We start from the raw sequence: 20,422 nt of genomic DNA on the forward strand, positions 1-20,422 counted from the left end.
TATTTTTGATAATATGCGATTGTTCATCCCCACTTTCACCTTCATATCCTCTTGCGTCGAGGGTTAAAATAGATAAAAGCAGTCTTTGAAGCGGGTTCTTTAGTTTTTGAGGCGTACACAAAACAACTAAACATTTTTATATATACAGATGACCCATAGGGCATAGTTTGCTAGCATCTCCCACAAAATTAAATAAATTGACCAGAAATTTAGAGTACAATATTATTTTTAGCATACCGTTACATAAATTTCCATTGGGCTAATAAATATTATTTACAAAAACTTATTATCTTCAAAAACTTCACTTCCATTACACTTTGATGAGTGAAAAAGATTACCACTTCATAATCAAGTTTTGTTATGGACAAGTATAGTGTAATAACAAATATGCAACATTTATAAAAGATTCCCAAATGAATATACACAAAAAGCTTTACTTACCGAAAGTTACACACGAAACATCTAAAATTTTACCTGGATAAATTTGTTTATCCATAATTGTTACCTTTTTATTAGAAATTTACTTGAAAACAGAAATAAACACAGAAGTTTTTGTTTGTAAAATGACCGTATGATGTATCCGACGTAGCAAGTGACACTTTTCAAATCGTTCTTTTTATGATTATCTGTCTCAAGTCGTTCGAAAAAAAAAACAGAGAGTAGCGAGAAGGGTGATTTTCACTGTCATTAAGGTATGAAGTGTACCAAAATCGATATCATAAAATACTTTTTGTTGACTTATATACCAGTATTTTGATTACAACGCAATTATTTTCAATAGTTGATTAACCATACCATGACATTTCAAAAAATTTATTCACCAAAGTTTCGTTGTTCACCAAAAAATGATTTTCGGGACCTTTGGCCTTGAATATCTAAGGACGCGCATATAAAAATCAACTCTTTTTTTCATCACTAATTTGTATAAGTATACTTTGACAATTGTATAACACTGGTTGAACAATTAATCTGAAGTTAAAAAGCTCAAATAATAAATGAACCATGCAAATTTCATTAGATAATTAAATCAAAATGCCGAAATAAGACTTAATAAATTTAGAGTCGAAACTTAAGTCCAGGTTATATTAAATAGCAGGGTATAAGAGAAAGTATTTAATAATACTTATATATCATTATAAATTATTCAGAAAAAAGTTCATGGATTAGTTAAAAGTATCTTACAACTGTGGGTTAAGGTAGTACTATCGGTAATAGTCTTTGCATTCAGAATTTAATGAAACTTGGCATAGTTGTCCATTATTATATCATAATTAACCAGTTAAATTTTTAGGAGCCTTCAGAGAACTGAAAATCTGAACGTCCAGTTTTGTGAAATAAAATAAAATCTGTGATTTCCCATAAGGATCAATGTTAAAATATATTTTTTTCAGTTATCTGAAGGCCCCTGAAAATTTAACTGGATAATTATGATACAATAATGGACAACTATGCCAAAGTTCATTAAATTCTGAATTCAAAGTCTATTACCGATAGTACTACCTTAAATACAGATTAGAATATTTAAAAGCAAGTCAATTTTACCATAATGCAAAATAAAATTGAATTTATTTTTTTGCCAACCATGAATATTGCAAAGAAATATAAACATTTTTAAAATTTAATAAATTAAAAATACTGACTGGCTGAAGAAAATTATCAACCATAGTTGCATGCTTTAAGTTCATAAAATTTGCACATTATACGATACTAGCTTTAATTTTTAAATATTTTAAAACAAATAAATCTACATTAATAATAATGTAGAAGCCTAGATTAAAAAAAGTTGGGTCCATTTGATTTGGAAACTTCACAAAACAACACCATTTTACTACAAAACCATTTGAATTCGAGTATTAAATTAAATTTTCTTTTTAAGTGTAGATAAGACTAGATTTTAAAAAAATATAAGAAAACTTTTGATATTTCTGTATTTAATTTTTTGTTAACTAAAAACGCTTACTATTTTTAGGTCGATTTGAAAAACAAAAACTCTCAACCCAAACATTTTGTGTAAACAAAAAAAAATTTGTGATATAAAAATTATAAAAAAAATATAGAAAAAAATATAGATAATATATTATATAAAATGTTAGATAATCTATTATATAAAAAAGTACCTCAATTATAAAAAATTATTCTTAATCAATTTTAAAAAGCAAATGAGCCCGGAATACAAAGGGGTTTATCCCAAAAAATGTTTAATTTGAGATTTCAAATGTAAAGAAAAAATTAAAATAATTGGAGCCATTATATTTTTATTGCCAGGCCTATATAAACTAATTTTTTGGAATTTTTAAGAGCTGCAATTTTTTTAATTTTACATATATCGAATTATATTCTACAAAATTATATGCCACAATAAATATATTTTTTGGTACATTTTGTACTAATACACAAAAAGACAATTTTGATTGTTTGAAAAATTATTGTACAAAATTTTATTACAAAAAAACTAATTCTACACTCGAGATATGAAGGAATGAAAAAACTAAACGTTTTATGGTTTATACAGAAAAGTGTGTTTATTTACACAGCTCACAAAAAACAATTCCCATTTGTATGGATTACGAAAATGATGTTTAATATGATTCGATTAAATACGACAAAAATACTTTATTTCAAATCTCAATTTATCTTATAAATTCCTTGTATTTCTATGCTTTTTGAAAATGATTACATTCACCCCATCCCCTAACTCCTGAAAACAAAAACATATTTATAATTGTAAAAAATAGTAATAATATCTAATAATAAAAATAAATGTTTAAAATAAAATTTAAAAAACTATTTATAAAATAAAAAATAACAATGTATTAAGAAATAAATAAAGAAATTATTTAAAATAAATAATTTTTAAATATAATAAATATAATGATTATTTTTTTATTGGAAAAATATTTATGTGATAATTATGTTTTCTTAAAGAAATTGTGTTTTTTTTTTTTTTTTTTTTTTGTAAAGTATAAAACATGAGAAAATATTTTCAATTATTCATGTTTTATGAATACAAAAAATAAAGTTTCTTTATTTTTAAATGAATTTTTAAGATTTAAGGGAAAAAAATTGTAAAAAACCTGTACGAAATATTTAAAAAAGAAATTATTTAATAAATGTGAAAATTAAATTTTTGATTTATTATTTTTTATAAAAAATCAAAACATACAATACCTTTGGAAATTTATAGTATCTAGTTGATGGTACAAAATAATTGGGAAAACTTTTTCAAATTTTGGGGAATGATAGTTTAAGTCATTCTAAAGAAAAGTTCCCATGGTCACAAGTCTGTACTCATTTGTATTATGTATGCCTATGTATGTATAGGCAAATACATATACAGATATGTATAACAACATGCATACGTATGTTTTGTAATGTAAGGGTGTTGTTTTTTAATTCTTGTTTTTTTGAAGAATATGTTACGAAAGTCAAAGAAGAAGCAGTGTTAAATGTTCAGTGGATCAATAATATGAATTGTTAAGACCAATATTTTGAGCTACATATATACGTACATTATAGTTAAATTAAAGTTGGAAAATGTACTCATTTGTATAATATATACCTAATTACCTATGTGTGTATAGGCAAATACATATACAGATATGTATAACAACATGCATACGTATGTTTTGCAATGTAAGGGTGTTGTTTTTTAATTCTTGTTTTTTTGAAGAATATGTTACGAAAGTCAAAGAAGAAGCAGTGTTAAATGTTCAGTGGATCAATAATATGAATTGTTAAGACCAATATTTTGAGCTACATATATACGTACATTATAGTTAAATTAAAGTTGGAAAATGTACTCATTTGTATAATATATACCTAATTACCTATGTGTGTATAGGCAAATACATATACAGATATGTATAACAACATGCATACGTATGTTTTGCAATGTAAGGGTGTTGTTTTTTAATTCTTGTTTTTTTGAAGAATATGTTACGAAAGTCAAAGAAGAAGCAGTGTTAAATGTTCAGTGGATCAATAATATGAATTGTTAAGACCAATATTTTGAGCTACATATATACGTACATTATAGTTAAATTAAAGTTGGAAAATGTACTCATTTGTATAATATATACCTAATTACCTATGTGTGTATAGGCAAATACATATACAGATATGTATAACAACATGCATATGTGTGTTTTTTAATGGAAGGGTGATGTTTTTTAATTCTTGTTTTTAAGAATATGTTATGAAATTCAAAGAAGAAGCAGTGTTAAATGTTCAATGAATCAATAATCTCTATCGTTAAGATCAATATTTTGAGCTAAGTATATACGTACATGATTTTTGACAATTAAATTACAATAATTTTTTTTATATAAATGAGTACATTTTCCTATTTTAATTTAGCGATAACTTAAAATCCTGTCATTTTCATGACTTGTGACTATGATACCTTTTATTCAGAATGACTTACACTATCATTCCCAAAAATTTGAAAAAGTTGGACCGAAATGCAGATTATATATAATTTGTGCGAGTTCCTTTCGGCTATTTCAGGCGTATAGATTTCAGATATATAGATTTCATACTAAAGAATATATTTTTAATAAATTAATTTTCTCTAAATGCATTTTCTTCAATGCACTTTGCAAATTATTGTTATCTAAGTAAGGGACATCTTTGTGAAATGTAATACATCTTACTTTGGCTTGGTTGAAAATAAGAAAATGAGCAAAAGAAAATAAAGTTGAACAATTGTTTTCACTAAATATACTCAAATAAAACATTCACACCCCCATCTAATCTATCTCCATCAATCCGAAATAAATTAATGTTTTCCAAGAAATACTATTTACTGGACCGAAACTATATATAGAAAAGAGAAATTCAAATTACATTTTAGAATTTAGGTACTTTCTAGAAATTTTATTATGTTATATTTTATACAGTGATGAGAAAAAGTTCAGCAATCCTTGAATTACTTTCAAATGGTTCGAGATAAATTACTGAAATTATCATGAATGCATGAGGGTGGATAGTTTAAACGCTCGACACACAGATCCCATAGAGGAGCAGGAGAGAGTGGCAAAAAAACGTTTTTTAATCGAACGGAAATCAAGTGATGGATATTTGAAAAGGGTTTTTAAGATCATTTAGTCAGTTTTTGTACTTTTTTTGTTACATTAAGAGCAGAAAAAGACCACACACACACACCAGGACGAGAATCAATAAGTAATGTGGGAATGGCATTAATCATTATAAAATCAGCGGAAAAAAGGGTGGGTATGTATTTGTATCGTAGCAGAGGCGGAGACTCAATAGCTCTTCCACGATATTTATTGACTGTAAATTTCCGCTGATATGTGTGCGTATGCTTTCTTTGGCGCTTAATGTAACAAAAAACTACAAAAACTGACTGCTTTTAAATTAAGTCCGAGTTACCGATTTTTTCCCTTCATTATAATAGACCATTGGGAAAACGGAGCTTGTTTGGTAGATTGCACAAATTGCATTGTTTTCTAAAGTTTCAGCGAATATTTCCTCGTCGAATTGTGTACTTAACAGAATAGATGACAGATAATATACTGCAAACACCAAGTGGAACCAATAAAGTAATAATAGACGCTACGGAACCATATAATTTTGATATTATAAATCATATATTCCCTTGGTTACTGAAAAAAGCAGAAAAGACAATTGAAAATTAAGTAGAAATTTCAATTACATTTCGTATGCTTAGATAAACGATAGCATCTATACAATTCGAGAAAATTTCGATGTTTCAATCATAATGAGCTTTTTCAACAAGAGTAAGTATAATTTTATTGTTAAGAAATTAAATACGAACACGAGTAAATCGACAAAAGCCAAGGAAAAAATTTGTAGACTATATGGATGTGCTATCCACTAATTTTTTGTCAAATTTTTATTTTTCGTGGTAGTTATTCGTTTATATTAGCCTTTATTTTGTGATATTTGGATGCCCCCCCCCCCCAATACTTTTTTGCAATAATCGGTTCACTTGATATCAATTGTAACCTAGTAGATAATTTAATTCCTTCTCTTTTTATGGTTATGGTTAATTTCTTGTATATATTTATTTGCAGTTCCTGTTGCATCTTTAAAAAGTATTTTTTTAATATTATGCATTGGCACCATCATATCATTACTAATATTATATGCAAATTATCGGAAGGTGGCTTATGAAAGAGGTAACTAAAATTATACGATGTTAGCCAGAAAATATAAGCTATGATTAACTGTGAGGATAATACTATTGCTTAGACCCTATATTATCAAAAAAAATCGAATTTTTTAACTTTATGACGTCATCAGATTTAAAAATATTTAATTTTGCACTATCACATCCAAATTTTATCCAATTTTGATAAAACAAATATGTATTCCTACTTAATTTGGGTCATACTTTTCAAATTTGTGATCAAAATTAACCAAGCTCTAATAGATTTCGAGAATATGGAGTCCTGATCCCGGAATTTAGAACATTAGTGATAGCTAACAAAAAATTGATATCACAGCTGAAAAGAATGGCCCAAAATTAGTGGGTTTCAAATAAAATTCCAATAAGATTGGATCAAATTTGCCTGTGTTATCAAAAAAATCAAATTTTTGAACTTTATGACGTCATCAAAATCCAAAAAATTTAATTTTGCTCTATCACATTCAAATTTTATCCAATTTTGATAAACCAAGTATGTAATCCTACTAAATTTGGGTCATACTTTTCAAATTTGTCATCAAAATTAACCTAGCTCTAATAGATTTCAACAATATTGAGTCCTGGTCCCAGAATTGAGCACATAGGTGATAGCTACCGATAAACTGATATTACAGCTGAAAAGTATGACCCAAAGTTAGTGGGTTTCAAATAAAATTCCAATAAGATCGGATCAAATTTGCCTGTGTTATCAAAAAAATCGAATTTTTTAACTTGATGACGTCATCAAAATCCAAAATATTTAATTTTGCTTTATCACATCCAGATTTTATCCGATTTTGATAAACCAAGTATGTAATCCTACTTAATTTGGGTCATACTTTTCAAATTTGTTATCAAAATTAACCCAGCTCTAATAGGATTCAAGAATGTTATTTTATTTTTTTTGTAGATAAAAGAATAACATACTACAGTAAGTAAAGTAAATCCACACATTTTTCTACGAAAAGGACCCCGCAATATTAGATAGAAAAATAGCTTTCAGTGAAACTTTTTCTAACCCACTTTTTTCTAAAATGTTCTTTGGACCATTTAGATCAAAAGCTCTCACGGTCACAAAAATTTTTAATGAGTAGTTTTCGAGCTACGGGCGATCAAAGCTACACAACATATATTTATAATACCTATATCACTAAGCAAATGGCTTTCTGTAAAACTTTTTCAAACCGCCCGCAAAATAATCTTGGGGTCGTTCTGATTAAAAAGCTCTTGCGGCCACGGGTTGTGAAACAGTAAGAAATTTTCTACCTGATGCAACAAGGGCGTCCGTTACTCCTGGGACATCAAAATATTTTTTTTTTCATTTTCCTTTAACACTGGGACAAGTGATTGTAAAAACAGCATAGTGGTTCATCAGATATCCCAGATTTAATTTTGAAATAATAAAAAACATTATAGATCCTTTATTTCGTAAAAGTATAAAATTTGTTAATAATTTTATTGTACTCAACAGGAATACGTCTTGACAAACATCGTAAAATGTATGTAAATGCAATAAAACGAATTATATTTAAAATAAATGCTTTAAACAAAATTTACAATGCAGAAATATTTGGTAGCCAATTTCAATATATAATTGTAATATTAGTTAAAAATAATATAAAATATTTAAACATACTAATTAATAATTTAAGTAATGTGAAAAATATCAAAAATGTTTTATTAATATTTTCACATACGTATTACAATCCGAACATTATGAAATTAATAAGAAAAATTAATTATACAAGATACACGCAAATTTTTTATCCATTTCCATTACAATTACAATACAAATTTCCAAGTTCAAATTTATCGAGTGAATGCCCTGGATTGAATTTAGTGTAAGTAATTTTTTGTTTTTCCATTTTTTAGCATAGTCAAAGTCTAATAGCCAGTGGCGGATTTAGACTTCCTATGTTTACTTTATGACGTCATTAGAATCCAAAAAATTTAATTTTACTCTATCACATCCAAATTTTATCCAATTTTGATAAACAAAGTATGTAATCCTACTAAATTTCGGTCATACTTTTCAAATTTGTGATTAAAATTAACCTACATCTAATAGATTTTAAGATTATGGAGTCCTGGTCCCGGAATTAATCACAAAAGTGATCGCTAGAGAAAATTGACATCACAGCTGAAAAATATGGCCCAAAATTAGTGGGTTTCAAAAAAAATTCCAATGAAATCGGATCAAATTTGCCTTTGTTATCAAAAAAATCGAATTTTTTAACTTTATGACGTCATCAGAATCCAAAAAATTTAGTTTTGCTCTATCACATCCAAATTTTATCTAATTTTGATAAACAAAGTCTGTAAACCTACTAAATTTAGTTCATACTTTTCAAATTTGTGATTAAAATTAACCTACATCTAATAGATTTTAAGATTATGGAGTCCTGGTCCCGGAATTAATCACAAAAGTGATCGCTAGAGAAAATTGACATCACAGCTGAAAAATATGGCCCAAAATTAGTGGGTTTCAAAAAAAATTCCAATGAAATCGGATCAAATTTGCCTTTGTTATCAAAAAAATCGAATTTTTTAACTTTATGACGTCATCAGAATCCAAAAAATTTAGTTTTGCTCTATCACATCCAAATTTTATCTAATTTTGATAAACAAAGTCTGTAAACCTACTAAATTTAGTTCATACTTTTCAAATTTATGATCAAAATTAACCTAGCTTTAATAAATTTCAAGAATATGGAGTCCTGGTCCCGGAATTAAGCACATAAGTGACAGCTAGTGCAAAACTGATTTCACAGTTAACAAGAATGGCCTAAAATTAGTGGGTTTCAAAAAAAATTCCAATAAGATCGGATCAAATTTGCCTTTGTTATTAAAAAAAAAGAATTTTTTAACTTTATGACGTCATCAAAATCCAAAAAATTTAATTTTGCTCTATCCCATCAAAATTTTATCCAATTTTGATAAACCAAGTATGTAATCCTACTAAATTTGATCCGCATAGAAATGCTGCCAGTTGATTAGTTAATCTGCCTTGGGCCGTGCCAACACATCAGCTTAAGCTAATCAGCTAGACTGGATTAAATCTCAGAACACACGCATAATTTTTTCCTCTAGGCGAAATGAAAAGACAAACAAATGCCATCACATATTATTTCATGATGAAAATTTTACATATCACCAATCAAATTTAACCGAAGATAAAAATCATTGGTTGTGGACTGTACATTTTGTTTTTGATAAAATTAATTATACATCCAATTGGAATCAATCAATTTTGTATTTAAAAGAAAACAATTATGTTTCCAAAGATATTGTCGAAGTTTGGAAATATCTTGATCAATTCGTTGAAAACAAATATAATGAAACGAAAGAATTGCAGCATAGAATAATTGAATTTGGCGTTAATGCGGACACAGCAATCGGAAAGGTATACATATATTGTTTTATTACAAATAATGAAAAAATTTGAAAAAAATATTTTATATGAATTCATTTTAAAACGAGTAAAGTAGTTTAATATTAAAAGCCAAACCAATTTCAACATTAACTTTGTTCGATGGTTCGTATAATTGATATTACACATAGGTTCACTTCATAGTCGACTATGCATACATACAATAGGTAAATTAGGCAATCGACTAGGGAGTTAGAATGGCATAGCGATACTAGTGCTCACGGCGGAGTAAGATAAGTACATTATGATCGTGAACTAATCAACCCAAATATATTCATATTAATGAATAATGTTAAAAATAAGAGTAACTCGATTAAAAAAAGTTTTTCTGTAGGAGATATTTTGTCGGGAAAACGAAAGAAAATAGCCATTGAAATTTAGTTTGATAGATAAAAATGAAAATAATTAATTGACAGAATTAACTGTTGAAATACCGTATATATAGACATGTGTTGAATATCAGTATTTGTATTAAGTTTTAGAAAACAAAAAATTTCTTCCCCCAAAATTCCGATTTTTTATTTCTTGGGTTTCTAGGATGAATCTAGAATTTTCTTCGTTATTCAGAATCAACATAGTTTTAAATAAATTGCATATTTTATAATTTTCAGATGTACAATTCAGGGAACATCGTAAAAGCTTTGAGTTATTTATATCAAAACCGACGAATAAAGGTAGGTACAGCCTATAATGTAGGGACGACTAATTATTTCTCAAAATATAGCTACCCGGTAAACTCCGTCCATTGAACATGAGTAATTTTCGCATGGAAAATTTGTGCAGGACCTCGTTTAAAAAATGCTCCCAAACGTAAAAGTGCAGGTTGTCGATAAGTAATCCGGTAGGATATTGTTTAAACTAATTTTTTTTTAAAGCTAATTTTTCCGGGGAGTTGCGTTGCGGTAAATGAAGTTTTTCGAACTTTTATGTTAATTTGACTTTATTTCGAATCGATTGATGAAAATCCCAACTTCCTAGCATGTATAGAACAGAAAATGGTTATTTTTGGGTGGTTTTACGCGTGCTCTCTTGGCAATTAACAACCAAGCACTTAAAATGCAATCAGGCAAAAAACTTTTGCAGGACAAAACTCGTAAAAATCGCTTCTTCACACATTTGCAACCCATAAATCGTCGCTGCTTTTTGTTTTACAATAACTATAATCAATGTTTTTTACAGGGGAACGTTTATGATAAGGAATGGAAATGGGATTCATCTCATGATAGTATTGCCATTAACCGAAAATTATGGCATAAAATGCTGAAATGTAACGTCTATCATTATTGCTTCTTTGATTCAATCACCTGGTATGGATCATTACAGCATTTATGTGAAAAATGTTATTTGAAAATACGAGTATTAACATTAGCAGCGCCACAAGTTTACGCTCTTAAACTATGGTAAAAGTATAAAAATAAAAATGTCATATCTTCGAATGATTTCAAAATATATATATACGGAAAATGCACCCACATATACTTAATCACATCTCGTATTGTTCCATAAACAGGTTAGCTCTTCAAATTTTGCACACATTTTTTTTATTATTTGCAAATTCGAATACTTTTTATCAAATTCCATCGGAAAGTGTGGGTAAAAATGACAGCGTTGTCCTAATTCTACCTTGGATAATAATATCCAAATCGATCTCTCTTTCGGAGCTTTCAGTGGTAATCGCGAATCGTGAATATGTAAGAATACAAAATTTAAAGTCATTCGAAAATATTAATTTTACAGCAGCATTCTCGGTGACAAAATAAAGCTAAATAAATTAACGCTCTCGGTAATTTTCGTCGGCAGAATAAAATATTAAAGATTAGACACATGGAAACTCTGACGATCTAACACGATCCACGTAAGGACGATCCACGTAAATTTCCAAATTCAAGTATTTTCTCTGACAATATTATTTTGCAAAAGTAAATAAACGTTTCCAATGTACAAAATATCGACTACAGACTGCAGTCTTTACCAGAAGGAATACTGTGTTCAGATTTTCCTCTCACAATGATAATAGAAAAAAGTCTTCCACAGCACATTGATTTGATTGACGAAAATATTTCTGAATAAGCATATAGTTTGACGATAACGTATTTTTACCAAGGGAAAAAAACTGTGGTAGAAGAAATTTGAAACTTTCATTCTCGGAGTAATTGCTCCAACGTAGATTGTTTCGGATTTTCATAGATAGTACATTTACCTCTTCTTTAACAGTTGTGTGATGTCATCAGAAAATAAATCCCTTACAGTTTTTTTTTCGTCACCGAGAGTTCAGCTATTAATATCAATTATTTAAAAAAAATTCTTACTATATAATTTTCTTTATTAGTCCTGAAACTAAAGAAAATTTTTGCAATTCAACACTAGATATTTTAAATGCAATGTTCAACTTAACTAATAATGTATACATACGTCACATTTATGAGATGAAATCATCATTATTCTATGAGCCACCACCGACAATTTCATACAAATTTGTTGATAAGCGTGATCGAATACTTTGCTACGATTTAATTACAAGAAACAATATATCATCAAATTTAGATAATTATCTTTCAAGCTTTCTTTTATAATTAATTATCATATAATATATTAAATCAAGCTGTAATGAAGGCTTAGTGAGACAGACAAATACTTTTTATCGCAAAAAATCCTTGTTTTATTTAGAATGGAGTCAAACTAGAGGCCTCTAGCTAAGTGAAAGGTGGAAAGAAGGCTACATAAATATCTAATTTTAAACTACTACATAAAATGACTCTTTTTGTTATTAGCCAGATCTAAGCAGTATCTTTCATTAAGACTTTAGCTTTCATAAAAGCTAACACAATGTTATGAATTTTATGGAAATAATTGTTATAATATCGAATGAATCAGAATTTAGCTCAGAGAATTTTATGAGTTAGCCTCAACAAAAAGCTTTCCATCATCAATCGCACAGCGGTATGAGCTTGTTTAGACATATCTCACTAGGTCATTATTATTATTAAGAACGTCGGCGTACTAAGAATGCAACTAATGTTAAAAAAACACCATTTTATTTTCCGAAGCTAAGAGATAGGATATCACTGTAAGCTCTTTGTTTTGTTTGTAATTCACAAATTACACAATGGAGGCAAATGGCAATCGATTACGTTATGCAATAGATATAATTTTTAGCTTTATTCATCCTTGTGTCTCCATGACTTCTATACTCTGGGTGCGGAGTTACTGCAGTAGATTCAGTCGAGTAATCAAGGATATTAAACTGAGATACACTGGTTTCATTCTTCATGTGATTGAAATATTCTTTTCTAGAAGCGCATACAATTACCCTCTTTGATATTAATTTTCAATTTTCATTAACTAAGTTTTCTTTCCGATAAAATGTTCCGAAAGAATGTAATAATAAAGTACTTTTTCTAAAGTTAAAAAAAATTTTTTTAATTTTTATTTAATAAGAAATAATCAATAAAAACAACGTATAAAAAATTAATAATATTGTTTGTTTGTTTTAACATTAATGAATATTTTCAAATTGTTTCTGAATATTTTTATAATAATTAGCAGTCTCTTTATTTACGGAAGGTTTTAACAATTTAACAGACGCTACAAAATCATCAAATGTTAATTCCATACTTTGTTTTCCCATTTTACTTTTGCCTTCTATAAAAAAAATCAATTAACACAGGTATTACAAACCAATATCAAAATAAAAAAGTTAAAAAAAATACCTATTTGTAATTCAGTTATTTTCTTTCGAACTGAAATTAACCATGCGTTTGAACATAATGCCTGCAAATCAGCACCAGTTATATTTTCGGGTAATATTTTCACCACATCTTTGAGGAGATCTTCAGAAAAATTGAACCTAAAAGATTATACACAAATAACAGAAAGCATTTTAAACTCTATGAAAAACTTACTTTCTAGTTAGAGCTTTTAAAATCATTAACTTTGATGTTGAATCTGTTGAAATACCAACATAAAGTAATTTATCAAATCGTCCAGGTCGTAACAATGCTGGATCAATTAAGTCAGGTCTATTTGTAGCACCTAAAATTTATTTAAATTTAGATTTTTATTATTTCAATTAATAATTCCTATGATTTTACCAATTATAAAAATAGAAGTATTATCGTTTATGCCATCCATTTCAGCCAAGAGTTGTGATACAACTCGATCCATTACTCCTCCTGAATCTCCCGAAATTCCACGATTTGGAGCCAATGAATCAAGTTCATCAAAAAATAATATACACGGTGCAGCGTCTCTAGCTCGTTGAAAAACTAAAATATTAATTATTTAACAGTTTATAAATTAATAGATTAAAAACATAAAACGAACCTTCACGGACATTCGACTCAGACTGTCCCACATACATATTTAACAATTCTGGCCCTTTGATAGATAAAAAATGTAAACCACATTCAGTAGCAACTGCTTTGGCAATTAAAGTTTTACCCGTTCCTGGTGGGCCATAGAGCAAAAGACCAGACCTTTTTAATATTGTATCTTTTAATAAGTGTTGGTATTTTAATGGATACTCAATTGTTTTGATAATTTCTTGTTTAATTTCATTTAGTCCACCAATATCTTCCCAGTACACTTTCGGTATTTTTGGTGCACCAATACTATCCGAATAATCATTCTGCATTTGATCTAAACAATCAAGATTAGTAATTAATTGGTAAAGATTAGTAAAAAAAATGGTAGTATTAGACTAGTCCCTAGCCCGAAAATGGATCCCCAAAATGGAGCCCGAAAATGGTAATGAATAGGAAATTAAAATCATTTTCATTCATTTGAATACCGATTCACTTTCGATTCATTCGAATAAGAAATCAATCGAAGGTTACAGAGGCACAAATCGAAACATAAATATCAAATCCTGAATAACATGAACTACTTATTCCAAGTATTCAAGTAATCTTGAATGTTGTCTCTAAGTTGTTAAATTTCGATTTTTTTTTAAGACCCTTAATTTTATTCAGAATACTGAAAAATAAACATGAAACTTAATACGCACCCATAACATTTAAAAACATATCTTGATTGATTTCATTTGAATAATATCCATTTTCCAAAACTTTATTTATTAAATGCTCTAAATCACCAAAAGAAAAACTATGAGTTCTACGAGATATATTTTCTAAATCAATAGATTTATGTGGAATATTTTTCAATTTAAATAACCATCGTATTAATTCTAAGCGCTGATCTTGTGTTGGCAATTCAATATTGATTATTTGTAAAAACATTCGTAATAAATATGAATTTAATTCTGTGTCATTTGAATTACAAACAAGAATTATTGGATAATTATTATTAGTTAATAAAATTTCACATTCGTTTTGAAAAAATGACATTAATCGTGGATCGTCATGCCCATCACTGTCCAGGCATAGAATCTGTAAACAAAATTTCTTATTAAATTACACCCAATATACTTAAAATTTAAAATCATAACGCAGAAACAAAAAATTTCCGACCGAAGATTGTTTAACGACTGTGGTTACGGAATTCTGCGCTTTGAAGATGCATTGGCGGTTTTTCAAATCGCTTATTTGTTTTAAGTAAACAAGGCCATTCTTTCATAAATAGTACCTATAGAAATCAATTCAGCGATTTACAGGCATAATTGACATCGATCCTATAGGTGTTGAACTGTCAAATGCTTCCCCGTCCGTTGGTCGGTATGACTATATTTATAGAGTGGTTAGTGTGACTGCACGTTTTCCACAGCAAATAACGATCATTTAGGGAAAACTTTATCTTTTCTCGCAAAGATTGTGGAAACATCCGGTAGCATGAGATAAATATACGTCAATAGCCTAGAATTGTGAAATGGTTATTCACCTTAAATTCCCACTCAAATCTAATTGGGAATCGTAATTGAATACTAACTATAGAAATTGTTACGTATTAGGAACATTATAGTGATTGTTTAACCATTGAATGAACGCACACCGTAACGATTTTTTCCGATGTAGCCAACCGAGAACTGAATCGATTTACGTTGATTCAGATTTTAAAAAGATGGCCAAAAATCATTTGAATAGATTTTTTATCTGTACCTATCTTATCAATTTACTTCTCGGTTAGGTATACCGTTAGCACCTTAGTGAAGAAGAAAATTCATTCAACGGCCGGTATACAACTGTAGGATCAATGAAGGCAGTCGATGTTGACATAAAAACTTCGTTAAGTAAATTCTAACAAGAGCGATTGTTTTAATTTATATTTAATACTGACCTGAAAATTATTTAACAAAACAATACAAGGTGAACAAAGTTTACTTTTCAAAAATATATTTCGTAATTTTGTTTCCGTATGAACAGCAGTAAACGATGATAAATCATTACATTCAAATTTCAATAAATGAAGTCCCAATTTATTTGCAATTGCTTCAACTAACATAGATTTTTGTTCTCCTGTTGGACTTCTTATTAAAAATAGCGGTAGCAAACCTTTCAATGGTTTATCTAAAAAACAAATCTTACTTATTCGAAAAGTTTTAATATAAAAACAAATGTACGTTGGACTTACTTTTACTCAAGAATGGTTTTATACAATCCAGCAATATAGTTTCATAATCCTTGTATCCAAAAGGACATCGATCTAATAAAAAATCATTCAAAACTTCTAATTCATTTGGATTCGTGACTAGATTAAAAGATTTTGGAATGTAGCTTTGAATATTATGAGTTAAACTCAATTCTGTTTCGCCGTTTATACAAAAACATTTCTTTAATGTAACATTGTTTGTACCCAAAATGTTTACACATTTAAAAAAGTACTTAGATGCTTCAACTTTCGTAAATAAAATGTCGGAACATGTTTCTTTTATGGATATTTCAAAAATATCATTTTTATATAACAATTTCGGAGTTTTAAAATAGTTAAACAATAAGCGCTCTAACAATGCATTTGAAACATCTAAATTATTATTCACAAATGAAACTAATACTTTGGTGGCAATTTTCGGAAATTGATTTATATTAACGTCTTTCAAAGTAACAATCGTTTTAGGTTCATTGAAATTAGAAAAGAATTGTTCAGTGACATAAATTTTTGAATCGTTAAGAAATGACGTTGGATACACAACAATCACGCGGGAATTTTGTTGATTAGTTATTCGGGCAATATTTTTTTCACCATAAAAATATTGATACAATTTATAATTAGTGTTCGAAATTAAGCAACAATTTTCTATATCATTCACGTAGTGTTTAGATAATTGTTTTAAAATTAATTTACGAGGTACTGGCTGAACATTTAACTTAAAAAATTTATCAAATATTTTATAACATATAATTATATACTTTGGAAAATGTTTGTAATGAATTGGAAATATCAATTTTAGAACAAAAACTATAAACTTTTCATTATTTCCCATTTTTAACAATAATGACAGGTCATGTTTTTTTTAAACTTTGCTCTCTCATGTTTACCTACTTTCAAAGTAAACAATCAGCAATGTCATCTTTTAATTACTATTAAAAATTGTACCGACTGAGTAATTATGATATCAAAAAAACTAAAAATTCTCAATTTAAGATAATTTTCATCTAGGAAGCAAGTTCGGTTATTATAAAATTAATATTTCATAAAAAGCCAAAAAGAGTTCCCGCCTTTTAAATCAAAATTATTAAAAAATCAAAACCAACGAAAAAAGGCGGCAAAATAAAAAATTAGACATCTTCTATATTCGTTCTTTCAAATGGCTAACATTCCTTTTAAAAGTACAGAAAATTCATCTAAAAAACATTATAAATATTTGATTACTCTATCCTCAAATAATTATTTATAATTATTTATTGTTGGTTTATCTTTATAAAAAGGAAAACTTCGTTCAAACCGGCCATGTTGACTTAAAACGTCATGTAAACGGAAATGACACATGAAAAAGGCGCCAAATAAAAACTAGATTTTTATTAATATTTATTTTTAAATTGTATAAAAGCTAGAAAACAAATATTAAATTTACATAAACAAATATAATTTTATAAAAATTTATGAAAATTATACAAGAAATTGAAAATATTTGGTTCACGAAAATATTTCAAACAACATGGCGACATCTGATGTAAATGACGCTCCTGCTTCTAAGAAAATTAAATTAGATGATAAAAATGGTGATAAAATAAATGATGAACATGATGATAACTTAGTGAAAACATTATCAGACTTTAAATTAGAAAAAATTTTATCAAATAATAGTAATCGTAAAACCATATGTATTCAAGGTTCATTCCCTGGTAAAGATGGTATAGCGTTACTAATATTTGAGAAAAAATCATTTACTGATACAGAATTTAATAACGATGATGGTTATTTAACTGAAAACAGTGTTTTAAAATATGTGTTTAAAAACGATGTGTATTACAGTTACGAATGTTTTCCAGATCTTGTGTTAAGTGGTAAGTTTTAGCATTTGTGTTTTTCATGTTGATTTTTAGAGTGTTAAATTACGTAGTTTATTTTTAGGTTTGAAAACAACTATAATTTATCCAGCGACTGAAAAACATATTCAAAAATTTTCTCAACAAAATATCCATTTAGTTAACGAAACTGTTGATTTGTATAATAAAATTACGTTACCTCATATTCAAAAAGAACAATTTTCGTTAGACGTAAGTTTAGATAGGCATATGGTTTTGAAAAGTTATTAATACCTAATTATCAAAATTTTTGTTTTGTTTCAGTGGGTGTATAATATTTTAGATCATAAATCTGAATCGGAACGAATTGTTTTTGAAGATTCTGATCCGAATATAGGATTTATTTTACTTCCCGATTTAAAATGGGATGGGAAAACATTAGAAACATTGTATTTGGTTGGAATTGTACATTGCAAGGGGTTGAAATCATTACGTGATTTAAATGATTCTCATCTACCGCTGTTACGAAATATTTATACCAAAGGAGTGGTAAGTTTATTAACATCTTTCTTAAATAATTACATAATTGTATACAAATAACTAGTTTTTTAGAGTAGGAAAATTAGTTTTAAGATTACTGATTCCAGATTTTTTCGCCTTCGCGAATAGGGAATATTCATGAAATTTAAATTTGGTTCAAATATTTTTCTTCCGGAACTTTAATGACTGGACATTTCAACTAAACCATTATTTTAGTAATTAATATCTTTTTAATTACTTAAAATTAATTAATAAAAGTACAAATTCAGTGAGGGCATTTAAAAATTTCTAAAACGGAAATTCAAATTTTTATACGGACGTGACATCATAGTACGGGCTTGTCAAATTTGTTGACATACTGTATGATATTAATTACTTACATTTTATATGGTATTTCATTAAACTATACTATTCTACGGCTTTTTATTAGAAAACTTAATAGTGACGAGTGTAAATTCTGTGTTGTAAATTCATTTTTTTATAGTGTAAATTATACATTGAACTGTCACCAATTGACAGATCACGTACTTATACGTCATCAACAGAGAGCGACAAAAAACTGCGTTTAAATATCTCAAAATTATAAAGTATTTTAAATATTTGTTTACTCTTAAATACAGCATTTTTAAACAGTATTTATATTTTTTACTTTGTTATAACGGTGTAAGCAATGAATTAAAAATATTAAAAAAATACATGAATATTCCCTATTATTCAATTTACTTTTTGTCATTTCTGTTTAACGATTGGAGGGATCTTAACATACTTTTATGTTTAAACTGAAAGAAACCGAGGTCTATTCCTTTCTTCGTTGTAACTGCCGAGATTTATGAATCTAAATTTATATCGTAGCTTCGCATCGGTCAGTTTTAACAGTAAACGTAGTTTTACAACTTTTGATAATAAAAACAAAATTAAACTTGTAATTGATATATTAATTTGTTCCAGAAAGCAATTGAAGACACATATAATCTTCCAGCATCGCAGCTAAGAATTTATTTACATTATCAACCATCATTTTATCATTTACATGTCCATTTTACATATTTAAAATATGACGCCCCCGGAATATTTACAGAAAAATCGCATTTGTTAACCAACGTTATAAGTAACATTGAATTAATTGGTGATTATTATCAACGTGTTACTCTACCATTTGTTGTACGTGAAAACGATAATTTATTTAAAAAATTTGAAACTGAAAAAATATTAAAACCATGTCCGAATTAATAAATTCACTTTTAATTGAATTGCGTCCACGATTACAATCGTGTAATGTATTTTTGAAACCGTTAAACGGCCTAAATATCGATTCAACAACATTCAAAATAAAATTACGTTCAAATTCAATCTTATTTTTATATAAAAATCCATCAAACAATTATCAGATATGTGAGACAATTGAAATCGATAAGAATTATCAATTACTTCCAAAAAGTATGTCAAGTTTAATCGTCGATAATAAATACGTTTCGTTTCGGGTTACAACTAAAACGTTAAATCAATTCGGTAGTTTTAAAACTGAAATATTACAAGTAAATGATGCCTCAAAGTTACCTAGTGCAATACCGCCATGCCAATTTGAGACAATCAAAATGGCTGAGCATTCTTTAGAATGCCGTAATTGTACAAATCAATTATTAAATAGGTCAATACAATTTCGACGTATTTTACCATTACCAAGTGAAAATTGTAATCCTAGCGATTGGTTTTGTCATAAATCTGAAACAACAAATGATGTTTCTTCGTCGTTACAACCAAAATTTGATGAAATGTTTTATAATTTTTGTAGTTTTACGATTAATTCCACAATTTTAAATGAGAAAGCAATGTATTTTGATAAAGTGATTTTTTGTAAACGATGTTTAGCTTGGTTAGGTACGAATATTAATGGGCAAATTTTTTTATGGGATTGTACGGTCC

General features: G+C 27.8%; 3 protein-coding genes across 3 annotated transcripts; 2 read left to right on the top strand and 1 right to left on the bottom strand.

Annotated features, from left to right (window-relative positions):
- Positions 1-9,475: 9,475 nt before the first annotated feature.
- Positions 9,476-12,172, top strand: LOC123291578. The gene is made up of 4 exons (XM_044871913.1): positions 9,476-9,572; positions 10,211-10,273; positions 10,779-10,999; positions 11,929-12,172. Exons 2-4 carry the CDS (start codon positions 10,211-10,213, stop codon positions 12,170-12,172), a joined length of 528 nt encoding a protein of 175 aa, XP_044727848.1. The 5' UTR covers positions 9,476-9,572.
- Positions 12,173-13,131: 959 nt separating this feature from the next.
- On the bottom strand, positions 13,132-17,443 carry LOC123291581 (peroxisome assembly factor 2; the record flags this gene model as incomplete). The annotated part of the gene is made up of 9 exons (XM_044871917.1): positions 17,437-17,443; positions 16,125-16,841; positions 15,831-16,060; positions 14,605-14,986; positions 13,923-14,237; positions 13,691-13,864; positions 13,502-13,631; positions 13,310-13,446; positions 13,132-13,241 (listed from the first exon to the last, which is right to left on the bottom strand). Coding segments are annotated over exons 1-9 (2,202 nt in total), but the record flags the coding sequence as incomplete, so codon positions are not given.
- Positions 17,444-17,649: 206 nt separating this feature from the next.
- LOC123291584 (m7GpppX diphosphatase) lies at positions 17,650-19,832 on the top strand. The gene is made up of 4 exons (XM_044871919.1): positions 17,650-17,998; positions 18,066-18,211; positions 18,284-18,508; positions 19,448-19,832. Exons 1-4 carry the CDS (start codon positions 17,650-17,652, stop codon positions 19,727-19,729), a joined length of 1,002 nt encoding a protein of 333 aa, XP_044727854.1. The 3' UTR covers positions 19,730-19,832.
- Positions 19,833-20,422: the final 590 nt, after the last annotated feature.

The sequence above is a fragment of the Chrysoperla carnea genome, chromosome 2, assembly GCF_905475395.1.
Source record: "Chrysoperla carnea chromosome 2, inChrCarn1.1, whole genome shotgun sequence".
NCBI lineage: Eukaryota > Metazoa > Arthropoda > Insecta > Neuroptera > Chrysopidae > Chrysoperla > Chrysoperla carnea.

Excerpts from the sequence above, each read along its gene's own strand:
- LOC123291578 (XM_044871913.1), top strand. The coding sequence starts at position 10,211 with ATGTACAATTCAGGGAACATCGTAAAAGCTTTGAGTTATTTATATCAA. Across the intron at positions 10,274-10,778 it reads ATCAAAACCGACGAATAAAG|GGGAACGTTTATGATAAGGA; the intron begins GTAGGTACAGCC and ends TGTTTTTTACAG. Across the intron at positions 11,000-11,928 it reads GTTTACGCTCTTAAACTATG|TCCTGAAACTAAAGAAAATT; the intron begins GTAAAAGTATAA and ends TTTCTTTATTAG.
- LOC123291584 (XM_044871919.1), top strand. The coding sequence starts at position 17,650 with ATGGCGACATCTGATGTAAATGACGCTCCTGCTTCTAAGAAAATTAAA. Across the intron at positions 17,999-18,065 it reads TCCAGATCTTGTGTTAAGTG|GTTTGAAAACAACTATAATT; the intron begins GTAAGTTTTAGC and ends GTTTATTTTTAG. Across the intron at positions 18,509-19,447 it reads ATATTTATACCAAAGGAGTG|AAAGCAATTGAAGACACATA; the intron begins GTAAGTTTATTA and ends AATTTGTTCCAG.